General features: G+C 43.7%; 1 protein-coding gene across 1 annotated transcript; it reads right to left on the reverse strand.

The window, feature by feature from the left end:
* Nucleotides 1-17,176: 17,176 nt before the first annotated feature.
* bambia (BMP and activin membrane-bound inhibitor (Xenopus laevis) homolog a) lies at nt 17,177-22,328 on the reverse strand. The gene is made up of 3 exons (XM_030078937.1): nt 21,781-22,328; nt 19,383-19,667; nt 17,177-18,085 (listed from the first exon to the last, which is right to left on the reverse strand). The coding sequence occupies exons 1-3, from the start codon at nt 21,854-21,856 to the stop codon at nt 17,667-17,669; spliced, it is 780 nt and encodes a 259-aa protein (XP_029934797.1). The 5' UTR covers nt 21,857-22,328; the 3' UTR covers nt 17,177-17,666.
* Between the last annotated feature and the right edge of the window lie 5,338 nt (nt 22,329-27,666).

The raw sequence follows: 27,666 nt of genomic DNA on the forward strand, positions 1-27,666 counted from the left end.
TTCACTTTCATCACTGTTATAGTTTGGGTGTGGGAAACCACTCCAGCTCGCTGATGCCAATCACATATTCTGTGCTTGAAGGGATAATAACATCCCAAATTTGATTATACACCAGCAGATTGTGTCACTGAGGAGTTCTCCTCAGGTCGTGAGAACCACTCTATCCTGGTCGTGTCAGAGGCTGCCTCTCAAATCTAATTAATTAGAGACTAGTTCAGAGGGAGCTCTCCATGTCATTACAGCCTGGAGCACAGCGTCTTGGACCACGCTAGCCCTCTCCTCTTTGCACAACTTCTGCACCATTTGGTGAGAAGGCTCAGAATCCTCACCGCAACAAGGCATGGGAACGCTGAGGAAATTAGAAAAGTGAAGAATGTGGTTTTGATTTAACATTACATTAGATATTTCGCTGACGCTCTTATTCAGAGCTTCTTACATGAATCCACAGAGGAAAAAGGTCTTTGGATAGAAGCAACTGCTTCAAATCTCTGATGCACAGAGCTGATGGTCGGACCTGAGGCCTCGGGCCGTTATAGGTAGCCTCTTAATGATGATTACCTGTAGTTTTTGCGGTGTGTCCCACAGTGTCAGCCCTCATCAGCAGCCAAACAGGTGAGATAAAGCTTTCCGATTGGCTGTTCAGCGTAAGCAAATCAGAGCATGAGAAGAGAAAATGAAGAGAAAGCTGGTTGGGGAAACAAAGCATCTTCCACAAAGACTTTCAGGCTGACAACCGCAGTGCCAGCTGCAGCTTGTCAGCAGACATATTCCCAACTCCTATAAAGAAATGATTATACAAACAGATTCAGAGTGGTGTAAAAATGATGGGCAACAGAAAGTTTGTTTCTTTATCATGTCCCAGTTTCTACCATTTACCACTAAACTGTCCTGTTTTTTTCCTATTCTCATATTCAGCATACACATGTTACACACTGAAATGATCAGCGTTTTTTCAGCTGAATCTAACGGTGCCAGGTTGAAGCAATCTGACCTCTACTTTCATTCAACAACCCTCGAAAGCCAGTGAAGTCATGCTCAACACACTGACAAATACCTTGTGTTTTGTCTTAATATACAGTTTTAAAATGAACTAGGTTTTGGTGGTTCACGAACATGCAGTGCACTTTGGGTTCCAGTTTGGGAGGTTGAAAATCTGGTCACCCCAGAATAAACACTACATGTCCCTTGTGTTTTCCTCTGACATAGGTGCAGAGCGTGCCTGCATGTCCCCTCTCAGGTGTGTTCATGGACAGCTTACAGCAAGCAATGTGAGGCGACACACAGCCATCTGACCGTCAGCCTCTGCTAGTGCTTCTTCCCTGAGGTCGGCTTGGTGTGTCACTCACTTTAGACGTGCTTACAAATGAGTGACAAGTTGTGTCTACAGTCCATACTCCAGTTACAAACTGCGCCCACACAGCTGGCACCCAACACCACCTAGGTTAGTCTTGCCTCAGGACACTGAATCTCTCTTTTTTTTTTGGCTGATTTCTGCTTTTTATTTGATAGTAACAGTGGAGAGAGACAGGAAAAGCAGGGGAGAGAGATGGGATGACCTGGAGCAAAGGGTCCAGGCCAGATTTAAACCCGGGCCATGATGCGTTGTACGCGCTCTACCACATGAGCCACCGGGGCGCCTGAGGACACTGAATCATTAAAACAATTTCTGTCAGAAATGTGAAAGTGGCTGATTTTGTGTCCTAAGCCACAGGCTAAGATGCCATGCTTGATGGAATCCCCTAAATGATCATGTTTTTGGAACGCTGATGGAGCTAATCTAAAATCCCTGCCTTGCCGGGACAGTTTGGTCCTGAAGTCCAAAAAGCACTTCTCCTCACACCCCTGCTCACAGTGTCGACGGGAAACCTGCCTGTCGGCCTGTCAGCACTAATCGCACGTCATCTGGTTCCTGTTTGCAGTTTTATAGTGCCGCTGCCATGTCCCACTCAGCTCTCCCCACCAGCACACACTCCCCCTTCCCCTTACAGGCTTACATATCCACCACTGCACAGCAAGACATACACATATGTTCACTACACTTGTTAAGAGTCTCTCTAACACACACAGGCGCTCATGCTCAAAACCCCCTGTGACAATGTGGTCTTCGTTGGGTTTGGATTAGATAGGATGAAACTCTAATGATCCCTGTGGTGAACTTCAGTTGTTGCAGCAGCAGATAATAGAACACAGCAAAGAAAAAGAAAATATAAACAGGAATAGAGTATAATCGAATTGACCGTAACTCAACAAACATACTACCAACAACGGCTCAACAATAATATGGTGAAAGCAGAAAGCGTGGTGATGAAGGCCAGCCGGCTGCACTGTTTCAGCAGCTATTTCATTTCACCAGAGCGGGTATCTGCAAACAACGCAAAGAGGAACACAGAGAGGAGTGAAGCCGTCATGGTGTTGGAAATCCATGGAGATGACATCACACGCTCGGGCCACGAAAACAGGGAAATGGACGATGAAAAATTCCTGGACTCCGCTGTGAGAACGGAAGGGTCCTGCCAACAACGGATGTGTCTCTCACACACTCGCACACACTCACACACACACACACAGACACACACATTGGTCCACTCGTCCGGGCACACTGTCTCCCTAATTCACACATATACAGCAGGCCTACTCAGTGAATGAGTGCGCACACTCTATGAAACACACACTGTCACCGCTCAGTTTCTAACATCATGAACGTAAAGCAGGAAGTTAAAGGTACAGTGCGTAGGATCTGAACTGAGTCGAAGACAGAAATGGGATCAAAACATGAAATGAAGAGTTGTAGTTCTTTCAACTAGAGTCCCTCAAATCTGCATAAACGCCGGTTTTACATGGACTGGCATGTTACTTCACTGTGATTCTACAGTGGCTCAGACAGGACAAACTAACCCAAAATACACATAGTGACACATTCATTTTTTCTCTTTTACATACCTGACGGAAGTGGATGGCGCTAACTTGCCCCAGTTGGGAGCAAATTGCTGGAAATGCTACCAAAAGAGCATAATATACTGTTGAAGAAACAAAAACACAGTGAAACAAAAAGAGAACGGGACAGACAACAGAAGGAAACAAGAATTAAATATCAACGCAGTTTTTATTCGATGGAAATCACTGAAGATGGCCACAGGTTTTCAGAGGAATGCACAAGTTGTGTGATTTCTTGCAGAGAGGCAACGAGCCATAATAATTCTTTTCTGTTTTTAGTTTTTGCTGTGTATGATTTTAATTTAATGGCCCATTATATGGGATATAAAATATCACAATGACTGCTTTTTATCTCTGAGTAACAGCAGTACCGCAAAGATCTTTTTTCTTTGATGCAAAATTCTTGGACATTTTAAGTGTGTCAGAAAAATCTTTTCTCATGTTGATATTCAAAAAACTCAAATAGCTACAAAGTGAGTACGTGCTTGTTATAACAATATGGGGATGCACAAGGATCTCATATCGCCACAACTAATGTTCTTATCTTATGTGTAAGTCGTGAACGTTTTGCTGTAGTTGTGAGTGGACTGGGTTAAGTGAGCCTTGATTTCGAAGCTACGAAAGCATATTGTGTACACACTGAAGCACCCAGCATTTATAATGGAAAGATATGATCATAACTGTTGACAAAAAGTCAAAATAGATGCATGGTTCTTTAAAGGGTTTGTGTTTTCCCTGCACATCCTCAGCTGGTGGGGAGATTTGAATCAGCAACCATTCCAGCCACAAGCCCATTTTCTAACACACATGTGCAGATGTTGATATATGCATATCCACATGTATGTATGCAGATGTGTGCATTATTTGCATTCTGGTACATGCATGAGAGTGTATACATGTGTTTTTCAGTGTGTGAGCTATCTGACTAAACCGCACTTCACAGGCTTGACACCTACAGGACGCCGAGGCATGTTGAAATGAAATACACACTCTGCCTCACAACACATAAAATCATCATCAACTACCATAGCTGCTATAACCAGGACCTGCTGTTGTGAACAGGAGGAAACATGACAGTAGGGTTTATACTCTCAAACACATGGGAGATGTATATATGTGAATTTCTGACATTTATAAACCCCAACCTATATTCAAATACTTTCCATTTTGCATGCCCCCCTTGGCTCTAAAGCTACAACTGTAGGTTGTTTAGACTCGGCTTTAAATGCAGCATTTTTTTTTTTTTTTTAACAGGAGCAGATTCTCCCTGTGTTCCCAACACAACATATTAAAAGCAGAGGCAGTTAAATGGGCTTATAGGGGCATGTTTTCCACTGTGCCAGACAGGGGCTCAGACACGGCCCCAGTCTGTTAGTCATCCAGCTCGCAGCATTTATGGACTTATTAACAACAACATCGCTGATGGTGTCAATCACTCACTAAAATAAGTGTTTAATTGAGAGTCCATGACTGGCTGCAAAGCAGGATGCAGGGTTGATGTGGTTTTTCAGATGGGGGTACATTCTGTGACTTTCCTTTGTAGGGAAAAATGACTTTTGGTGTAATATTCAAGAGATAGCCTGAAATAACTGAGCCTGAAATAAAAATGACTAAGCTTCATTCATTCAGGTACACAGACTAGTTCATCCCTCACTTTACATACTGTTACAAGTGTCCACTTTAGTAATTTGATTTTGTCTTTGATTTTTCTTTCAAGAGAAGAAAAATCTCCAGTTGTAATGAGATAAATTCAGTTGACAACAAAGCAACTTAAAAAAAAAAAATCTGTGAATCAAGTAACATTATATTCTGAGAATTTGGGTGACTTTCCTTAATTATAGATGGCGACGCTTTAGGCAAGAAATTTCATGTGCAGTTATATCAGCCAGTTGGTAGATTTGTTCATGTAAACTATTTTAAGCCTGTATATAGGATTACATGGCATATTAAGATGATTTTTAATCTAGTGCAGTCTGGCCGAGGCCCGTTTGGTCCTATCTGAGGCTATCTCAGATCCCCTCAAAGCCAATCCATTCCATTCCAGGCCAGGCCGGGCCAGGCCAGGCTGGGCCAGGCCTCTTGTCAGCTCCTAAATGGGATAGGAGGTAAGCCAGTGCTTCCTGTCAGACCGCGGGGCTCTCAGGTTCCACCTCTGGTCTGAATTATGTCTGTCTGTCCTGGACTGCCACACTAACCCAGACTGCTGGCCACCGTCCCCATGCCCACATGCCTCGCCTCATCCCCCAACTAGAGTAAATATGCTGGTACTTTGCTGAAATTGTAGTGGAGGTAAAATTACTGGTGTGAAAAATAAAAATTGCTCATGTAAATTGTACTGACGTTACTTTTCATGAAACTAAAAAAACATTTTACTATTTTATCTGTGATTACGCAAACTGAAAATGTCCAGCTTCATTACTCAGTAACATTACTACAGTGACGTTTCTGTTGCTACCAGCTATCCAGCCAGCAAGCCAACAACAAGGCAAACACACATCTGTACATTTTTAGCTTGGCTGGATGGCTTCTTGGTTCATTTTTCCTAAACTATTATGATGAAAAACAAACAAAAGGTTTCACAATGTACTTAGTTAACATTAGCCCAACATGGTAGCAGAGGTTTGATGTAATTTACAGCGTGTTTCTGGGACAGATCTTATGGAGAGTCCACAAAACGGATGTGATTTAACATTTTAGAAAGAAAAATCAAATAGAATTTTAGAAGAACATTTTTTAGAATAATTTCAAAGAGAGGATTTAGTGAATTCAAATAACATTTTAAAAATTAGTTGGCACAAAGCAGTTACAGCGAGGAGAGTAAATGCAGTTGTTGCTTCCACCTTGGCCCCTGCAGACTCCCGTCCCTCTGCGTCCCGGCTGCAGCGGTGTCGGGGAGACAGCCTCAGTCTGCCTCTCCCTCTTAATGCTCCACAGATGAGGGACGCCACCGCTGCCTCAACCACACAGGACGTTACCGGCTGCTGGACTGGGCCGAGCTGCAGAGGGTTTGGTGAGGTTAGGGCGGAGGGGAGAGCGCTGACGGGTAATGAAGAGGGAAGCAGGGCAGCAGTAAAAGCATTTTCCTGTACACTCCACGGGGGAATCAAAGGAGCAAAGGGGGGAAGAAGAGGATTATCACAAAGATCTTTTGAAAGTCTGAAAAAAAGAGAAAGAAACGTTAATGTTAAAAAGGTTAGAGTGGTCCCATAACCTCCCACGCTGAAAAAAAAAAAAAGAAAGCAAATGAAAGCCAGAGCTCCTGGGTCCAGCTTGCAGGTTATGGAATTACAAAGCCTAGCCGTGGAAATATAACGTTATGTTTAATTCAACATGTCTCAAGGCACATCGAATGGCAAATCAAATGACATTTACATTAATGAGGAGGGATAAATAAGGGTCAACCAGGAAAACAGCCGCGGGAGATAGATAACCAAGCGTGTCGGACATCTTGTCCTCAAACCCCAAATGGGTTTTCCAAGTTCATTTGTGTCTTGAACTTTTGAAACCGGTTAAAATGGGCTTCTATTGGCCCGAGGCAGAGGGGCCCTCTCAGATATGATCTTCGGTGTGGCCGTTGCATGCACAGGGTGCACTTTAACAACAATGGCTCTTCAGAGAGAACCCGTAAACATGTGCCTGGGACCTTGACCCCGGCAGTAAACAGTCTTTCCCCCTGGTGATGAATAGCAGAGCAGGGCAAGACGGAGGGAGGAGACAGCCTTCTCGCTCTGTAGCTGCTTCTCTCCCTTCCATTCTCCAAACGTCAAACATGGCAAGAACAGGGGTGATCTGGGATAGCAAGCTGGAAAAGCCTCAGCCTTTGCATAACCGCTCATCTTCAGGTACCTACTCAAACACATACACACATATGCACCCATGACTAATGGGTGTGTGTGTATGACTTAGTGTTTCAGAGGCTAAGCTAGCTACAGGGAACCTCACAGAGGCCACAGCAAAGAGTCAGCGAGGACCGGACAGAGGAAACCCTCTGTTTGTTTTGCCTGACCTGTTCAGAGCCAATCCCAAAGGACCGGCCCCGTCTCAACATATTTATGTTTGGGAGTCAACTTCCCTTTTGTCACCATTAAGCTCTATCCTATCTGCCTACAGCGCCTATTTTAGGCACTATAGGCACTGTTGTTTGGTTTGAAACACAAGAGCTATTTCTTTGTTTTGCCAAAGGGCATACTTTTGCACAAAATCTGGGAGTGTAAAGCCCCTAGCCTCCTGAGACCCAGCCTATTCAATAATGTCCTCTGTAGTGGACATCAATTGATCGTCTATATCCTTTTACTCATTTGAGCTACCCTATCAAGTCGTGGTGTACTGTACAGAGGACATCCAGGCCTTTCCAATGATATCTCATGTGATAAGGTGGGATGAGGGGAACACCCACTTTCTATTGAGCTGAAATGGCAGCTGCAGAAAAACGCACATCGTGAAAAAAGAAACAGGAAGTCAAATATTGTTTAGCTATTGTTTTTTACTTATGAAAATTATATATTTTCTCGTTAATGGCATTGATTGTCTGTAATTGATTATCTGTGGTTATTTGATTGGTTTTTTATTTAAATTTAAAATTATCTGTTTTTTACAGTACAATCCACTACAGTGGATTGTAAAATCTAAAATAAAAATACTTTTGTGAAATTCTAAATTGCGAGTTGTTGTTTTAACTCTAAATAGACAAGAAATCACAAAAAAAGTTAAATTGGAAGACACATTTTTTCCTCGGGTCTCAGGAGGCTAGAGGAGATAGAGGTTAAGTATCTTGCTCAAGGTTACTTGTGACCTCACCAGCCACCCAGCCATCCTGTGGACTCAAACTCAAACAGTGACTGGAGCGTGAGTCCAGTGCCTTAGACCAGCAGTCCATACTGATGTCCAACCTGGGACACATTAAAGATACAACAAGAGCTATCAAGAGGAGCCCATGTGAAGCCGGTCCTTTAAAAACAAGTCCTGGGTCATTGTCTTTCAGCCGCAGAGCCAAGCACACAGGGGCGGCCTAGTGAGAGCTTCAAACACTGAGGTCACCATGAGGTCGCTCAACACTAAAACCACCGGCCACACCTGACCTGCCTAGAAAAACACACAGCACCGCAGAATAAAGACACAACCTGTCCTGTCTCACAGTTTTCCCTCTGGGTGCCACTTTGACCCCTGGAGGGCTTTGGGTGGCTGCCTTACACCGGATGGACAGGCAGAGCAGATAAGCGGAGGCACCGCTGTTTATCTCTGTGCTCTCCGGTTTCCAAACAGGCCGTAGTCTTGTAAAGACGGCTGAGAGGAACCTGGGGCACATTGGATCATGTGTGCAATTTGGGAGCCTGACTGATGGACTTGACTGGTAAATGGAATTGAATGTTTGCCCCAGAATTTTACTCCTTGGAGAAAAGCCTCTGAAATACCACTTAGACCATAAAGTGACACAAAAACCTCCGAACTGAAGCCCATACAAATTAAATTCTTTTTGGTTGGTCGGCGGCTCCTGAGGACAGATGAAAGCAGGTTTTATAGACTACCACTTTTGATTGGATGTAATCATCCAAAACCACAGTGGACTGAAGGATCGGGCCTTTAAGAGGCCACCATTGTGTTGAAGGCGGACAACAAGTTGCTGTGTGTTTGTGCTTTATCCTTTCATGCACATGACCCAGTGAGAGATCATTCACAGTAAGTCTCATACAGGGGAGTGTCCTATGTGCTGCCACTTTATAAAATCAACATTACATTCTGTGCTGAGCATGGCAGAAAAATGACACGCCAAACACACAGAGCAGCACAGGTTCAACACTGAACCTTCACACCGAGTGCAGCAGAGTTTCAACGTGGCTCTCAACCTTGATTTTGACCAGAGTTGCTTTACAGGTTCAGCTTACAAACCCAAACGGTCCTGTTCACACTGCCAGTGGACACAAGCATTCTCAGGTCTGTAATTCATCCTGAAAGGTGTGTGTGTTTGTGTGTGTGTGTGTGTGTGTAGCTCACCAGACGCTAACAAATTGATATCATAAACGCAAAATCCACCAAATGTAGGCCTGTCAGTACATGTAAGTGGTGCAGAAATTAACTGTGTATTTCATATGCTCTTGAGAAAGCTGAGTCCTAAATTTGTGAATGAAGTAAGCCAGGGGTTTTCAAACTTTTTCATGTCCCGGACCCCCAAGTGGACTCTCAGTAATCCCAGGACCCCCACTTGACCTGATTTTGCCCTCATGACCCTGATAAGAAAAGATATTCTGGTTTTGTGTTAATAATGAAATTGTCTGTATTTGTGCATATTGTACATAATGATAAAATTACTGAATATAATGAAGGGAATGAGTAAAATACTAATACTAATGAGTAAAATGATATATTTAAGGGAATATTCCAACATTTTGGGTAAATTACCCTTTTTCTGTCTGATGTCTGTTACCATTTTCCCCTTGGTTTTTCCTGTGGTTCGGTTCCTTTGGGGAGCAATTCATGTTAGCTTAGCATAAACACTTGAAATCTATGGGAGTCATTAGCCTAGCTCCGTCAAAGTGAAAATATAACAAACCCCCAAAGCTGTCTTATTTGCATAGTGTAGCATGTGCATTTGTGTATTTAAAGGTCAGATCAGTGATGCTGGATCAAACATTTTGCGAGGACCCCTTGGAGGATCCACAAGGACCCCTGGGGGTCCCATGATCCCACCTTGAAAACTCTCCACTGCTGCTGACTACCTGCTGGCCTCCAGTATGGCTACCAGTGGGCGCATTAGGTCAGCTGCAAGCCTTCCGTATGTGTGGATGCATGCACATGTGTGAGTGTGTTTTGGAGGAAGGAGAGGTGATGGGGGGGCACTGACCCTTAGGTGTGGCTGCTGATGGTTGATGGTGGGGGTTGGGGGGTTTGGGGACAGGTTAATGACCTTGTGCTGAATCGCTGGCTAATAAGTATCCGGTCGTTACCCAGGGGAACGAGGCTGGCCCGGATAGAGAGAGGTGGTGGTGTTGGTGTGTGTTGCTCCATCATTTACCACCAGAATGCAGTGCAACCACAAATTCACATTGAAAATACACAAATTTAGGTTCCCTTTGCACAATAAAAAAACACCGCCTACGCTTATTTTCCATGTGTTCTGCTGTGCTGATGCCTCACTCAGCACCAGGACTATTTACTTGTCCATCCTGATTTCACGTGGTTAAAGCGGACATTTTCCCAAAAACAAATTCCATCGTTTAACGTTCCCAAGGAAATGTCGTAAAGCGCTCTGGCGAGAGAATAATTACCCAGCGGTCCCCACACACAGCAGCTCCTGAATGTCATATTTCACATGCCCCGAGGCGCTACACTCACCATGTGGTAGCTATGTCAGTTAGCGAGCACTCAAACATAAATAAATAGATAAATTCATTTGTCAGGTGGTGGGGATTTCAGCGCTCCACTGACTTTTATCACTCATGCACTCATTTGGGTGTGTGAAGCGGAGGGTCTCCCCTGTGAAAATACACACTGACGCATTTTTCTTACCGACAGTATTTAGTCTGTAATATCACTGAAATCAAAGCTATCAGCTCATAGGAAACACTGTTACACTGCTCCTGCTTCACCTCTGCAAATGTATGCTTGATTGCTCCCTGATTTGCCACTGCCACAAGGAAAAAATAGAAAAGTGGGGACTTTTGCTAAGGCACTGCAACAACCACACCTTGTACCAAACTGATGCCTATAAATATAATAATATAAATTGTTGATTTCAAAAGATTTATAGAAATATTAGTATGAATTTTCCCCAAATTGTACGTGGAATATTTTGGAGCATAACTGAACATATCAATCATGATGTGCCTCTGTTTTCAGATGTGACTCCAGCCCTCTGGGTGCAAAGATGGCAACAATCCACATCACAAACCACATGTTATTTTAATAACTTCCTCAGCTCTGCATGGTGGTTTTGCTGTTGCTCAGATAGAGTCGTGCTCAGAGTGACACAAGCGTCTCTGCTTTCAGCCCGGTAATCCTGGGGATCTGAGCTCACAATGAACACACACCAGAGCCGGCCAGGTAGCACACGGTCCCAAGGCTACACCCGACAACTCGAGGTGTGTGTCGCTGTTTGGAGAAGGGCTGGCCCGCTGCCAGGCCAAATGTCTTTGTGGAGGCTGTTATCATCCGCCCTCAACATGCACGCAACCTGTAGGATGTCACCACACCTCGGGGTGTCCCACCTCCTGCTCCCTCCTCATGTTTAGCAAAGGTGGATTTGTGGTCGCAGCTTTCAGACACTTTCACTTATAAAGTCTGGCTGTATGGTGATATGAAAAAACTATATTGTCCTACCTTCAACTTTCAGCACTTCAGTAATTTACATATTCACTTTACCTGGTTGGTTGATGACACATTCTGCTGACCTGAGCTGTTCCCCATCTTTGCTGCAGCTCACCCTTTTTCAGCTTTAATGAAGGTAGAATAAGAGCCTCAGTGGACTACATGGACTTTTGAGGGGGTGTGGTCCATTGTTCACCTTGTTCAGTATGTGACATGGGCACCATCAGCACCAAAATCAAACACAGTGGGCCAATTGTTTTCCAAAGATGGCAAAGTAATTTGACTGGTCATTTGTTCTTATTAGTTAGTAGCACTAAGGCTGGAAATTGTATTGTAATGACCTGTTTGTAGTAATGACATAATTTGGTTATAGCTAAGATTAGGAAAAGACTGTATCGAATGAATGCAAGACAGTAAGGTCATGATTTTGCCATCCTAGGGAAAAATAGCACTACGTAAGTAGCCTATGTATATAGCCAAATAGCATTGTGCAAATAATAGCTGTGGTTACATGGCCAGCTTCTTCAACATGACTAAAATCATCTTGACCAGAGATTCCAGCTTAATTTACATGAACAGTACGTAAAGTGATCTAGTAAGATGTGCATTTACATGCTCCAAAGCATTAAATCACAGTAGAACTGTTTGGACCTGCGCAAAGCGGGTCCACCTGTTGGAAGGCATTCTAGCATAAACATAGATTAGATGTAAATATAATATATATAAATATATATATTAAATATAAATATAATGTAACTTAAGTCACGTTCGCCAATGGTCGCTCTCCCATCAGGTCGTCCATAAAACTGCACAAATAAAAACTGGCTGGGTCGTCTTTTACCAGGCAGCCTTCAAACTTCTCCAGAGGTTTTTGATGTAGTTGATGAATAGGAGGATCCTATGTTCTTTGTTCATCTTTCAAACACTTGTTTGAACAACTGGTGGTTTTGAGCCTTTCGACCATGGTGGCGTTTAACAATCCTTTAGAGATTTAATCTTTACAACAGAAAAGTTGTTATCAGCCACAGACCAGTTGTGTTTTGCTACCATCATGTTTCTGTCCCTCCTGGAAACTCGTGCAGAAATAATATATTTTTTCCAACCAAAGAGAAATAATCAGATTAAGTGTTACATGGTTATAGGCTCTAATGTTTTTTATATTGAATGGATTAACAAAGGTTTACACCCCTCTTTCAACCTGATCGGAATATTAGGGTTCATTTAAACACAGCGAGTACTGGTTAAACCTTTAGTAACCTAAAGTTGGCCGCTTACTTGTTTTCACTCTGGGGCATGTTGATTCACAACCTCTGAAAGCAAAATTAATCTTAATCTTCATCACTAGTGAAGTACATCATCAATCAGCTGCACAAGAGCCTCAGCTGTCTGGCCATCTTTGCTCAATTCCTGTGTAAATAAAACAAGTTGTGCTTGAAGTCTAGACAGAAGACAGATCCTCTGCCACGGAGAGTAGCTCCAAAAAGGGCCGCTGGTGATTTTTATGTGTTTTACCAAAACCTGACACAAGCCTGGCAGATTTAGACACAGAATTACAGCCACTTTACAGTCTACGAGCTGCTCCAATGATGTTAGGCACTAATATTCCCTGAACATGAAGTTTTTTAAAGGCCTGTCGACCAACAAACTCCCCAAAAAATCATGACACACACACACACACGTGCTTACACACATACACTCACAGACAAATACACACAGAAGAAATACCACTCGTGTACAGTATGTGATCCTATTCATGTCATGTGGGAGTGGATGAGTGGTTGGAGGGAGCGTCAGCCTCTTAGGGCGGAGAAGGAGGGGGGGCCATTGTTCTGCCGTCTGTCATTATAGGGGCCGGGCCCTCAGCTGACAGAGAGGGGCCAGTTAGCGCCCTTGGGTGCACAAGGCAGATGATGTGTGTCACCACGTCATCCATAAAGCTCCTGAGAAAAGTGACCTGGACCTGACGGGGACAGCTCATCACTGGGGCCCATAAGTCTGTGTGTGTGTCTATTTGTGACTGTGTGTGTGTGTGGTACATGCATGCCTGTACACATGTATATATGTGTGTGTGTGTGTAAGATGATATCCCTAGCTCTGTCTGACACACCCATGCAATCTCATTTAACCTTTATTCCGGTAAGGTAATCCAGCAGTGTGTGACTGAATTACCGTGCGGAAGAAGCAAAATTACACTTTTAGACGCAAAAAGAATGTAATTTCCATCTTTGCCTGGTCTTAATTTCCCAGCACCCTTCATATGAACCATTTTATATGCTCTCACTTGCTAGAATTCACCTCAACCCCCTCAGTTTGGAACATAACAAAACTTTTTGCTATTTACAGACGCTGACATTTAGCTTGAAGAGGCCCGGTCCGTCCTGTAAACATTCCCAACATTATTATTTTTCTTTTGGGGCAGATTTATATCTAAATGTTAACAACACGCTGGGGTAAATGTTTAGAAGGGGGAGGAGGTAAACGAGGACATGCACTGAAGCCATGTTTTTATCCACTGGAAGGAAATGAATTGGCTAAATATTTAGATCACGTCTTATTCCAGCGGATGTCTGTCACCACAGAGGACGATTCGTCTTTGCGGGCCATGCCGATTTGTCAATAAAATGCATCTTTTTTTTCCCCTGAAATGACCGACTTGTGTTTATTTTTGGGAATATTTTTATTTGTTTGTGGCTGGGAATGGATAAACAGCCTTCGAGTGTCAGTGATATGATTTCGACTACGGCCACTTTGCACCAGAGCCTTGTGAAAAGCAGCTTGCATTTCAGCTGCGTACACTTCCATGGGTGATATGCTCACGCTGGGCTGTGATCCTGTCAAATCACCAAAGTATCAACCGCAACTACGATAACTCCACCTGCAAGAGTTATAAGAAATGTGACAGACGCCAGTGTGCAGGTGCTGGATGCTGGTCATCATGGGAGGCGGTCGTGGAGTTAGTTCAGAAAAAGCCACTGACACAGTGAAGTTGACATCTCCAACGTCGGGTCTGAAGAGAGAACACGGAGGGAGGAAAAACAAGAATAACATAAGAGGTTATAAAAAGGGCCTGTTACTGCCCTGGGAGGCGTGCATCCATTTCTGTGTGCAGGTGTTAACAGGTTCCATGTGTGTTTACACTTCATATATCGCTTCGCGTAGTGGGCACAAGGCTTTGCTGGACTATGGCTGCACTGGAGGTTTACTGTGAGAGTGCTGGGGGAAGAGGAGGAGGGAGGGGGGGGGGCAGTGCAGCACCTCTCTGATTTAAATCGCTGTTGTTAACCTTGTACGTTACGAGCCTCCAAAACGTTACCCACCTGAGAACGGGGCATATTTGGGGTGTGCTGACTGAGCACGAGCATGGAGGAGGGGAGTCAGGGGAGTAAGGGGGGGAGCTGGTGGGGGTGGAGGGGACAGTGAGATTTTTGGGAGCAGGAAATCAGCATAAATAGACGTGCACTGGCAAACCGGGGTGAGGGGCAGTTTGAAGTCGTTTCAAAACAAATTGGGGCTCTTTTGATGGAGGCCAGTCGGCCACCTCATTAAATTTGCATGTGAATACAAACAGCTTGACCGCCTAGTGCTGCACAAAATGGCCGATGCTAATGACCGTGCGGCCACTGCTGGCTCCTTCTATTGTAGGAGCTCCACTGTCACTGCTTGGTATCGGTGAGGCAGGAGGAGGCCTGGCTGCAGCCACAGGCTCTGAGCGGAGGGTGGTGCGCCGGTGGTGTGTGTGTGTGTGTGTGTGTGTGCACAGAAGTGGTGGCGGTAACGTGCATGCAATTAATGTAAGAAAGTGAAAAGTAAGAAAGTGATACATACATTACTAATGTATAACATATATGTGCATATATGAAAAGAACATACTGTTTTTAAATGGTCATTGTGGATGCATGTATTTGCAATATGTTAGACACAAATGTCCATATAGGAAAATGTGTCAATGTTCATATATTTTGGGTTATTTAATATGGACAATATGGAAATCCTCTATAATGTAAATATAATACATTTATACATGGGGTTAGTGCTGAATGCTCCCCTGATGTGATTTTTATTTACCTCCAAAAAGATTTTTAGATTTTACTTGGACTCAGTGAGGCCACAGTGTGGAGCGTGCCACACCTTGCCACAGCCACTTGACACCCATAGGTGAACCGGCAGAGCGGAATCAGGCTAAAGAAAACAGCAGGCGCATTAGGGGGGCCAGGCAGAGGACGTTGTTATTATTACAAGGGTAATAGTCCTGGGGGAGGCCCTGAGCGTGGGCTGAGCCTCACTAATGCAAGCTGCCGTTAAGTGGTTAGCTGCTAATAGTGTTTTCCTGTCCTCCTAATGGAAAGAAACAAGGGTCACCGCTCAGGATAGAGACACTCTTCATTGAGGTGGGCTGACTGCGACTTGCAGCTCCTCGTGGGCCTTCGCACTCGTGGTTACCATGGTGAAGGAAGTGTTGAGCGTGAACTTTTGAACCCGGGCGTCCAAATCTTGCTTTGTGCGATGCACGCGGGACATAATGTGTCTACTGTTGTCGACGTGTCACAAGCAACGGGGGATCCTGGACTTTGAGAAATGTAAATAGGCAGCCGGAGTTTAGAAACGTCTGACATGTGAGCGCAACAAAAAGCTAACCACAACCTCCAAACCAACTGTCAAAACAAAATCAAGCCTTCTACCGTTTGACTCGTTGCTCTTCGCACACACGTTTTGTGAGTTCTCAGCAAGTGACAGTCCACACACAATACATCTGAACATCTCGTTCCAGTATTGCAAGTATCCTATATAATTCTCCAGTCAAAAGTTTTTTCTTCTATTTAAATTCCTAAAAGACTTTGCAAGGAACAAAAAACAACTTTTTTTGCAAACAATAATGCTTTAGTATAGCTATGTTCTTGCATGGCTTTTCAACTTCATTTCACATGGGCACAGTAAATAAGCACTGTCTTACAGTTAAGTGCCCCTTTAAGTTATTTGGCAGACCTTAAATCCTGAACAACATAGGAGAAGAAGAAAGACCCCACAAAGGAGCACAGATTCTAGTCTAAAATCTTCAGGATCGCCTTCCAATATTAAAAGAACATATGGAAGCGTTTTATTCCTGTTTTTTAACTAGAAAACTACAGAGTGGCATCACTTGCCTGGGATCCCTCTCTGCTGACACCCTGCTGGACACAGGAGGGTTAGTGTTTTTGCTGAATTATGTCCAGAAAGGCAGAGTAGGGGAGGCGCTTACTGGCATAAGAGTGAGTATAAAATAAATAGCGCTACTACTTCCAGGATAAATCCAGAGAGTGGAGGAGAGAGAGAGAGAGAAGTTGTTTGAAGCTGAAATCCTGACCTCTGGAGAAGGTTCAAGAATGACTGAGTCAGATGTAGCGGCACTACTGTAAAACAAGGCTTTACTGTCAGCTCCACTACACACACATGAAAAAAAATGTGTGCCACGGCAATACTCCTACCTGGCTTTGAAACATCACACCAACCAAAGCAGCAAGAAGCCCTCTCACTGACCATGCCTGCTCAGACAAACACACACACCATGCACTGATTTGGCCATTTTCAGACACAGCCTAGTACCCCTTAAGTGATTATCAAGCGCGATAAACACAATAATAGGATTTGATGTGTGTTCATGTTCACTCAATGAAAAAAAAAAAAAAACACAAAAAAACAAGAGCAATGAATCGTCAGATAAATAAAAAGTCACCTTTAATGGATGTTTTTTCATTCACACTCACAATCAAGCTTATAGTCTGATCACAAAGAGAGATGTTGGACATTCACCCAAAACAAGACACACACCGGTCAGTTTTATCAGACAAAAAAATATATATATATATTTAAAATCTTTACAATAAGCTTGAATCATGAAACGTACACAGAGGAGTGTCCTCACCTACAGTCAAACACTGAATTCTCAACTTTTTTTTTTAACTCCTCAAACAAGTCCTTTTTGTACCCTGGTGTCAGTGTAAAATTCTTCTTTTAAGCAAAGACAACTTTTTTGTTGCTGTTTTTTTTTTTTTTTTTTTACTTTACAAATGTGCAAATAAGACAGATTTGGAATCCTTCAGCGTTCAGTGTAAAGTCCAGGATCCTCAGGAGCAACGACAGAGCTCTCTCTCTCCATCTTAGTCCTGCCCTCTCAAGTTTAAATACAGCTCCACGTTGGTTTGCCTTTCATTTTCAAGTAAAGTGCTCCTCTAGCAAAAACCACACGGCATGAGATCAGTCTCATCTTTCTTTTATCGCCACTGAAAAACAAAAAAACACACACCCAACAGTCCAATGGATGAAAAAAGATGGGAATGTCTTTTAAAGTAAAAAAAAAAAAAGCAAAACCCAACGAGCGAGAGGCAGTCTTGGCTGTTTTTAGGGCAGAACAGGAGGGGAGGGGAGGCAACAGTCACATAGTTCCCAGCAGGAAGTCATACAAACTCCAGCTTCCCGTGGCCGCTGTACATCCCCCAGTGCACCAGAGACAGGATCTTGTCGTTCCCCAGGTCAGCCTGCCTCATCTTGTCGCAGGTCAGGCAGCAGTTCTCGTGGCCCGTGACGGGCACCATGCACTCCAGGTCCAGCTTGGCCACGTGGCCCTTCTTGGTGTGGTGGCCGTGGAAGCTGTAGTGGAGCCGCGACAGCATCTGTTGCCGCTGGTCCTGCAATCGCTTGTTCTCGCTGCGCAGCATTCGCAGCGCCAGCATGATGAGCAATACCAGGATGAGGCCGCCGGCAATGGGCACCGCAATCACCGCCGCCCGGAACCACACCTCCTTGGCCGAGGCCAGCTCCTGCACCCGGGTCACCAGGTTCCTGTTGTTGTTCTCCGGCTGGTACCGGCCATGATCTGCACACAGAGAGGGACACTTCTCAATCATCTGTACAACTCTCTGCTCTCAGAGCTGTTTCACATTATCACACATTCGGCTATGTATAATGTAGTAGGCCTGAACACAATGGCAAAGAATTCATATTGCAATTATTTTAACAGACTGCAATAAGATTCACTAGTGTAGTGGGGATGGTCATTTTTGCACCACAATTTTCATTTGTACATAATTTTCATTGTACAAAAATGTTTTCTTGCACCATCATCTTTATTTTGTCAGATATTTTACCTTTATTAAAAGCTCCTGTGTTTTGGATATTGCACTTGGTCATACTGCAGCATTGATAATATTTTGATCAACTGTTCAGCCCTAGTGTGTGGTACATGATTTCAAAACAGTCATCACCACACAGTTTCAACCCACAACCTGTTTCCTTCTCTTGGAAGATTTACATTTAATGTGCTGCTTTGGAAACACGGTGTCTGCTCAACCCGCATGCCAATAAAGTAATTGAATTAGAGAGACGAGCGAGAGAGAAAGAGACAGAGAGAGTGAGTAAGAGAGAAACAGAGACGAGTGAGGAAGTGAGAAAGGGCAGCAGGGGCAAAACAAATGAGTCACCTTGTCCCAGCTGAGAGCCAGAAATTAATTTGAGCTAATAAACTATAGCCTTCTCTGGACAGGGTTATAACAGAAAATCCCCACAGGAGAGCTCCCCTTCCTCTCTCTCCCTCTCTCTCTCTTTTTCTCTCTCTATGCACCTTTTCATAACTCAATGAGCTAGTATTTATGCCCAACATGCAGCCTTGTCAAGGAATATTCATTCTACAGGGCACATTCCTGCTCAGTGGGAAAATTACATGCTGCACACATAATAAAAAAATATATATTTGATGTTGGTCCAAGTGCTTAAGGTAAACCGCCTGCTCTCTGCCTTCCCAGTCGCTGTGCTGGAGCCCATTAAAACTCAAACTGAAGTTCTGTAAAGGTGGGGAGTATAAAACAAGACGGAGGGGGCAAAGGTGGCCTGCATGTCCATAAACAGCGAGGTGTTTGAAGAACCCTACAGCTTCAAGGTACTGCAGCCTGGAATACGAAAGAGGCAAATATTGAATATTTACTGAAGAGGTATCGTAAAAAACTAAATTGAACCCCCGGAGAGTCAGATCGCTGCGCACCAGTTACAGAGAATTTCAGGTTTCAATTTCAGCGAAAAGCAAACATCCTGACAGCCAGTAATTCAGTTTGGTGAAGTTGCCCCACAATGGAGGCCAACCTCGGAGCCGGCAGCCTCCTGTTCAGCGATCCTCTTACCTGTCGACTCCCTGGTGTGCGCCAGGTCGTGCAGGCCTCTGTAGTTGCACATGTCGTCATGGCAGCACTCCAGCATCGTGGCCGAGGCGCCAGTGAGGGCGTCCGCGCTCTTGGAGCCGCTGCAGACGTCGGCGGCGTTGGCGACGGGGTCTAAGCACCCGTGGGTGAGCGGGGAGTTTGTGCTGAGAGGGTCCAGGACCTTGGTGAAGCAGGCGTTCAGTTCCGACTTGCACATGTACCCGGTGGCCACGCAGTGCGGCGCGTCACAGTAACACCTTATTTCTCCTGGAAACACAGGAGACACAAAGACCATGTTAGGAAGACTGGAGCTGAGCTTACAGCTTCAAAGCAAGACTGTTTCAGTCCTGTGCTAAGCACTTCTTTGGACCTATATTTTGGAAACCAACATAGTCTGCAGCTTGTCTGGCATAATTCTAATAACCACTGAGTCCTCTGTGATGTTTCAGGAGGCCCCAACAAAATGAGGAATAGCTTCATTTCACTGTTACTTTGCTGCCCGGCATTTGGCACAATTAAAGCCTGTAGAAGGATGACTGTTTTGATCAAAGGTTTCACCCGCTGCTGTATTTGTACTTACAGTACACACCGTTCTGTAATGGTATGTCTTAAATGGACAGTTAAGCAAAATGGGGGCCTGGAGTCTAATGTGGATCTCTCCGGAGGTCCTCGACCTCAAAAAGATTGTTAAGCCCTGCAGTAAACAGCCAGGTAACTTAAAAGACCTCAGGGGAATATTCTCTTTTTGTATCATTTCAGTAAGTATGCCTTCATTTAAGAGCTTTCCGTGCAAAATGGCCCTTTTTGTCTGTATTATAAAACAGGAACCATGTAGGTTATAATTAGTGGTTTGTTTGCCAAAGTCAATTTCTTTCAACCCAAATGGAAACTCGTAAAGAGGGGGGGCCGGAGCGCGGCGCAGGAGTCTCCTCTTCCAGTTTGCACGCAAAGCTTTACTTGTGGTCAGGACTGCTTGGGGGGGCGGGTTGCACTGAGGTCCCATCTAAAAAGCTCCCAGCAACCTTATCATTAGGCTTCCTTCTTTTACACAGGCCCACTCATTACTTTATCTGTAGCCTTTTTTGACTTTTCAAAACATGAATGGCAGGGAAAAGTAGGCCAGACAAAACTGCTGGGGTCTGACCTATCAAGAAAAAAATCACTATAATACTCCTATAGCTATGTATAGTGTGTCTGTAACATCTCCTATAATATTCCTACAATACATTAAGTTGATCTTTTTGCAGTGAGATTTGTGCCAGCTTTATTCAAATGCCAGCTTAAGTCAGGCATTATATTTCAAAAGGCTGGTTGCCATGTGAGTTTAAGAGATGGTCGAAATAGATTTAAATAGAAAAGCAACTCAAGGACAAGGATATGAAGGAAACTCAAGCCTTTCTCGGTAGTCTGGCCTGGTGTATGAAGGTATTTCATTAAGGCACCGCTGCTAAGGAGTGCATGAGAAATAAAATTATCTTTGTCTGAATGAAAGTACTTCTCTAAATGCGCCATGTTGCAGTCTAGAAGCACATTCATCAGATCAGTGTTTTCTCTGTGAATGATTGGAGCAGCAGGGCCCAGTCAGGTCATTTGGAGAATATTTCATTAGAAAGGAGAGGCCCCTTTGTGGGCTGAGGGGGGAGAAGCGGGCCAGGCACTGGAGCTTTACTGGGGCTCAGCCTATGGATGGCAGATTTGCCTTAAAACTGACATCATAACAAGAGGTAGCCATCTGTTATCCAAATGAAACAGCGCAGGCACCAAGATATGTACCTCGATCATGAAATAGTGGAGATGCAAAACACTATTTCAGTGCAACAGGGGTCACAACTGGGACTTTTATCCAAAAATAGCTAAGTCCTAAACAAAGCATGTAGTCTAGTATTGAGTCTAAGAAAATCTAATTTTAATGAAAACAAGAGAAGCTGAGATCACTCCAACTGTTTCCAGGGAAGCATGTTGTGCTTCAAAAGTGGGAGAAAAAATGCCAGAATAGGCAGATCACTTCGCTTGTGTCGAGAACTTGACACAAAATTAACCAAAAAGAAAAAAAAGAAAAAAAAGTTGAATAGCAAGGAAACAAGTGGAGTTAGTTGTCTCACTCCCTCTAGTGAGCTTTATTATCTTGTTTCCAAAGGGAGGAAAAGATTTCAAGACTCAATACTAGACTCCCTAAGTTGTTGGAGGCTTTAATTTGAGAAACACCGTGTTTGGATCCCAACGCGCATCGGCACTCGAGTCGGGGTAAAAAGTCGGGCAGTAAAGCCGGGGGTTTGGCTTCAGCCTCGTTTTATCACTCCAAATATTTTTAGCCTGATCTGGGCAAACAAAACAAACATGTAGGCCTGACAGTCCCGTCCGCAGAGCAAAGTCTATATACCTTTAGTAAGAAGAACAGCCATGGCACAGAGTTCCAGTTGCAGCCAAATGGAAATGAAACTGGAATGGCGATCCATTTACACCAAATTAGTGCACAAAAGTCCTCGTATATCCAGTAGCAGCGGATACCGCTGGGCAGAGAGCTGGACGACAAAAATTAACGTTACATGGAGCTGCGGCGAAAATGATGCATTCCTGAGCCGAGGGAGGGCAACTCGCAATCCTTAGAGAAACAGAAAGTAGCAAAAAAATCACTCCAAAGTGTTTCTTGTCCCGCACTCAGAGAGAAAAGTCATACGAATTTGCACTAAAAGCCGTCCGGCATTCTTAGGACCGCAAAACACGACGTCTTGACACGCAGAGAGAAAAGGAGAAAAAAGGCCAATACTCCTGGTGAAAAGAGTGAAACAAGGTGAAAACTTGTCACCGCTCGTCCTCCTCTGCCTCGCTGGGTGTGCGGCGGCGGTGAAGCATCACTTTTGTATTCCTGGACCGTGAAATCTCGGTAAAAGACGACAGAGCTCCGTCGCTTCAGAGACTGCAGACAGACTCCGCACAGACGGCGTTTAGCGGAGGGAATAGCTGCGGTCACACGGAGCCCCGCCCCCGCCGCGCTCATTGGCCAGACCGCGCAGCGCCAAGTCAATCACAATAAGCAACAGTGGCACCTCCGGCATCTGTCTTCAAAATAAAACCCCATAAGTGAAGAGAAAGCTAAAACATATTTTAAACATGGTTATGGATGCTTATGATTTATACTTCATGATGATTTTTATGTATCAAGCTAGTACATTAGGTAAATATTCAGTTTGTTATCTTGCGCACGAATGGAGTGATGACCAATCACTGACCAGATATTTTTTATTTGTCCAGTAACATTAATTAAATAAATGATAAATTAAAGTAAATGCAGATCACATGACAAACACAGTTTAGAGACACCCTTGGTCCTGAATGGTCGCCTGAATTTATGTATTTAATTTTTTGCATGTGTATTTGATATATTACTTGAAAAAAAAAAATAAATAAATAAATAAATAAATCATAAATAAATCTTCAAATTTTGTTTGACCTTTGCTCTTCATTACAAACAGCAAGATCATACTTTTCCGCTGCTTGACACCCTAAAACGTAGCAAGTCAAAATTGATTTTATTCGTTTAAGTCATCCCTCACTGTAAATTTTCTTGAGTATTTATGGTAATTTATTATGTTAAAATTTTTTGCGTTTGAAGTTATTCATCTTTTTGAGTACCTTGAAACTATAAAAACTATATATTTTGAAGGTAAATTCTCCCCACTTCCTGTCCTATTCTGTCTCTCTGTGTGTGGCTTGACGCTGCTGGTTAGGCCAACCCATTCATTCATTGTCCCCTTATTTCCATAGTACCATATTCCATATGTCATTATCGGACGCCTTGGGTCCGGGCAGCAGTCAGCCCACAGGGTCAACAAATGATCCCAGCACCCTGCAAATAAAAGCCCTGCTACAGTCATCCGGCACAATTACAGAGCAAAAAGTTTGTTATACTGGCATACTTACAAGCACACACTAAAAACACAAAATCTTTTAAACATATATATGCATGCGCATGTACAATGACCGGAGGAAGAGGATGCCAACACTGCAAAGGGTTCTTTCTTTTTTTATAAGCCATAAACATTTAGTCTCCAGGAGAGTGTATCCAAGGACACAGATAATTTATGTATGGATCGATGTTATAAATGATTCTGGATTGGTTTGCACTTATCCCACGATGGATTGCATATCGGTCTCATTTCTAAATAAGGTGACAAAGTACTAGTGTATTTGATTTATGTCTGAATCCGTGGTGTTTGTGTGATTTCTCCTTGTTTCTCCATGTGGCGGTGTGTGTGCAGACTTCCCAGTAGCAGCTACCTGCAGTGTCATCCCTGCTGGCAGCCAGGTTGACGCCGCGCCGGGCTGCTTTCCTCAGGCTACCAGTCTGCTGCTGCTGCTGGGAGGATGGCTGCTCTGGGCGGGGAGGACAGGCGGTTAGAGAAATTAGCAATCCAAAAAGGCACATGGCGCCACCGAGACGACACACACACACACACACACACACACACACACACACACACACACACACACACACACACACACACACACACACACACACACACACACACACACACACACACTGACACTCAATTGCCCTCTAAGCAATCCCCGATGCAAAACACACAACTCGGGGCACTGCGATCGATATCAGCACCAACTCTTTTCTGCAAATTCCAGACAAGTCAAAAAAAAAAAAAAAAAGATGTAGGCTAATCGCCCCATATGGCCTCATCTTTATGGCTTGAAATATCATAGTATCTCATCTGGTTCCGCTCTTACACGTAATAGTAATTTGTCATGATCTAAACTTCACTGTAAGATTATTATTGCTCCGCGTGAGTGAATGTAAACGCTGGAATCTAGCCTAAGCGTTTGTTAATTGATTAATTTCAATGCAAAATACCTATAGCACCAGTTCCCTAAACCTGCACACTGAATTAATGGTTTGTCATAATAAATAAATAAATAAATATTAATGATCATAGATTCTCTCCCTGCTCAGGTTATTTGAGGCAAAGTCTGAAAAAAGCATCCAGCGTTCTTTGAAAATTGTTTTTTTTTTCTCTCTTTTTTTCTCTTTTCTTTCCTTTTAATTGACACTAGGGGCAAAATGGCAGCTCCGACATGCCTAGACCACAACTAAAACGAAACGAACCAAAATGCTAACATCACAACGTATCTTGCAGCTATAAATAAGAATTATAACACGCAAAATCATCTAGTAATGACATAGGAAATTACTTAATAAAACAAAGCAGGCTGCGTTTACGTCCCTTTAGGGAAAATACAGTGATAGATGATAATGATAATAATAATGATGATAATGATGATGATGATGATGATGATGATGATGTAATGATAATCTATCAGGTCACTATAAACTCACTACAAACGCACTTATAATCATTGTAGGAATATTATGGGCATTCCTAGGGCATATTTAGACCCTTATGTCCCTAGAAAACAGACAACAGTATCAGATGCAGAGTCAGAGTGAAAGGTGCGACTCCGCTCAAGGGAACATAGAAATTACTACAGACAGCAATTACCGTAATTGTCAGTAATTCCACAGAGGCGCCAGTCCAAGACCTGTGTGACTTCATTTATCTACATAGAGCTCATCCATAGCAGTTAATAGCTGCAGACATCAGCTACTACAAGACACAGACCACAGCATGCACTAGTCAACATCATGCAGTGGCTTCTAATCTGAAGGCCCTGAGTGGGTTCCTGACATACTCGAGAGAGTTCTAGAGAGGGTTCCAGGGGTTCTTGGGGTGTCTAGAGAGGGTTCCAGGGGTTCTTGGGGTGTCTAGAGAGGGCTTGAGCAAAGGGGTTGTTGAGAGGCTCCAATGGTCCCTGGAGGAATTCAAGATGTCCAGGGGTTCCAGGGATTCTTGACAAGGTTCTAGAAATTCTTTGGGTGGTTTTAAGGATGTTCAGGGGTTCTTGGGGGGGAGTTTAGTGGTCACTGAGCTTTGAGGGTGTTCTAGGGGTGCATGCATAGGTTCTTAGGGTTCCTCAGCAAAATGAAAGCTAGTTTAATGTCATTGTATTTCACTTGCCACCCCCCAGAAGATTTCATACCACCGTGTTTAGGTCTCATTTTACAGTGTAGACAGGTGGGGATCCCTGGGATGAGACCTTTAGCAGATGGGGCCCAGTAGATCTAATTCAGGCATGGAGTAGTGAAAAGCATTTGGGATCTGCTGGACTATTGCAGACACTAGAAGCCTGAAGTTCACTGGTAGACTGATGTGCAATTGTATGTTACTGAGAGGCACTGCACTGAGATATGAACATTTTAATGACCAGTAAGATAGGGTTCTAACGTAGATAAATCTGATGAGAAGTAGCTGAATAAGCAGTGGGCAAGCCTTCCTTTTCTTCTGGTGTGTGGTTAAATATTACCATCTACTGGTCAAAGCTGGTAAAAAAAAAAAAAAAGAAAAAAGAAAAAAAGAAAAAAGAAAGGTATTTTTCTTTTTCCATCATAAGCTCATTTGAACCTGTTCTTCCCACTTGGACCCTCGTTCATGGAAAACAAACACATGACCACTGAATCATGAGACCTCACATCAGTGAGATGCATGACGTTTGATGGAAAGGAGAGAGTTGGTTCACTTTGTTAAAACACCAAATCTCAAATCCAGTGATTGATAACCACTTGTCACTCCTCAAAACATTGTGATACTTGTTGCAAAGACGGCTTGACGCAGGCTAATGAGGTGGACCCCGGGTTTCGTTGTAGGGTGCTAAAAGCCCACTGGTGAGAAAACAAAAATGTGTGTCTTTTCATGCTGAGAGGATGCTTGTCAACGAGCTGTCTGGCCAGGGGGGCTTTTCATGTGAGGGGCTTAGGTTGTGTCTCCTCTCACACATTAGGTGATATTTAGAGGTGTGACCTGGGACAGAGAGTGGTAGGGGAATAAAGGGAGAGGGGGGCAGACGTGTGTGTTTTGGGGTGTGGTCCGAGTGCTGTGGGTATAGGGCATCACTTTTGCCTGCAGCATGACATCAAGGAGCCTGCTTTGCCTAACAAAAGACCCCCCTCATCCCCACACTGCTGTGGAAACTAGTGCTGAGGAAGCAAAGGCATGGCTCTGTCCACTGGGATTAACCAGAGATGAGAGGAAAATGGTGAGGGGGGTTGAGCTGACATGAAGTTTACCTGGGATAAGGAAAGTAGCGGGCACCAGTGTAACTCTTAATGTAACATAAACCTATCCCTAGTTCCAATATCCACTCTCAACTCAAGTGCTAATCCTGAATTAGCACTTTGAAGGAATGACCACCATGACCTGGCTTTGAAAAAACATCCTCACTCTGAAAATCTAGAACTCAGTCTGGTTCTCACAAATGCTACAAGTACAAGAACACACACACACACACACACACACACACACACACATTTGCACACATTGGAGAGGGGTGGGATTCGTGGGGCAGACAGATACACTTCCCCTGTCACCTCTTGTCTTCCTGCAGTCGCTTTGATGTGAGCCATATCAAGGTGGAAACTTACTCCAGAGAAAAGAGAGACAGGCAGACTGTCTCCATCCTCTGTGATGGCTTTAATTCTTCCCCTGATGCTGCAGATATCTCACCAGGAGCATATACAGTACATCCAGTGTTTCAGAATGATGAGTTCAGCGGTTATGTGGATAGACACATAGGGAAATTGTTCAGAGGAGCTTTGATGTTCAAGATTAGGTTACAGGCTCTTCAATCAAAACTACTAATGCAATTTTGGGGGCTTTATCTAGACTGCATTAAGATAACACAGTGGAGTACAGTATTTGCCTTTATGTTATATACTGATTTCAGTCTCAAAGGACAAGCTCAGTGCTGATCATCCTGAAAAAAAGAGATAACCATACGTGAACAGGAGTGGTTTTCCTGCTGGGTGATAAAGGCCCACTTCTGCTGTCTAAGAGACAACAGCGCACTCTTGTGGTTGCTTCAGTGGGCTCACCTTGTAATATTACATGAAGTTTCACACATTCCCATCTTGCCAAGAACATTTCTAGCCGGAAAAAATATGTGACAACTTTTTTTGGAACTGTTTGGCATGAACATATAATATATTGAATCGTGACACAAAATATGTGACTCTTTAACCCCTGGCATCCTTTACAGGATAGCCCTTCAGAATTATCGATGGTTGACAAATGAAAGGAAAAACCAGCATAATATGTGTTGTTGTTGGACAGTCAATGGTCCTTAGGTTCACAGGTTCTGTAAATATCCTGAACATAATTTTTCCAAAAGATACAGTAGAGAGGGATATCATTGTAGGGCTGCT

Source organism: Myripristis murdjan, chromosome 20, assembly GCF_902150065.1.
Source record: "Myripristis murdjan chromosome 20, fMyrMur1.1, whole genome shotgun sequence".
Classification (NCBI taxonomy): Eukaryota; Metazoa; Chordata; class Actinopteri; order Holocentriformes; family Holocentridae; genus Myripristis; species Myripristis murdjan.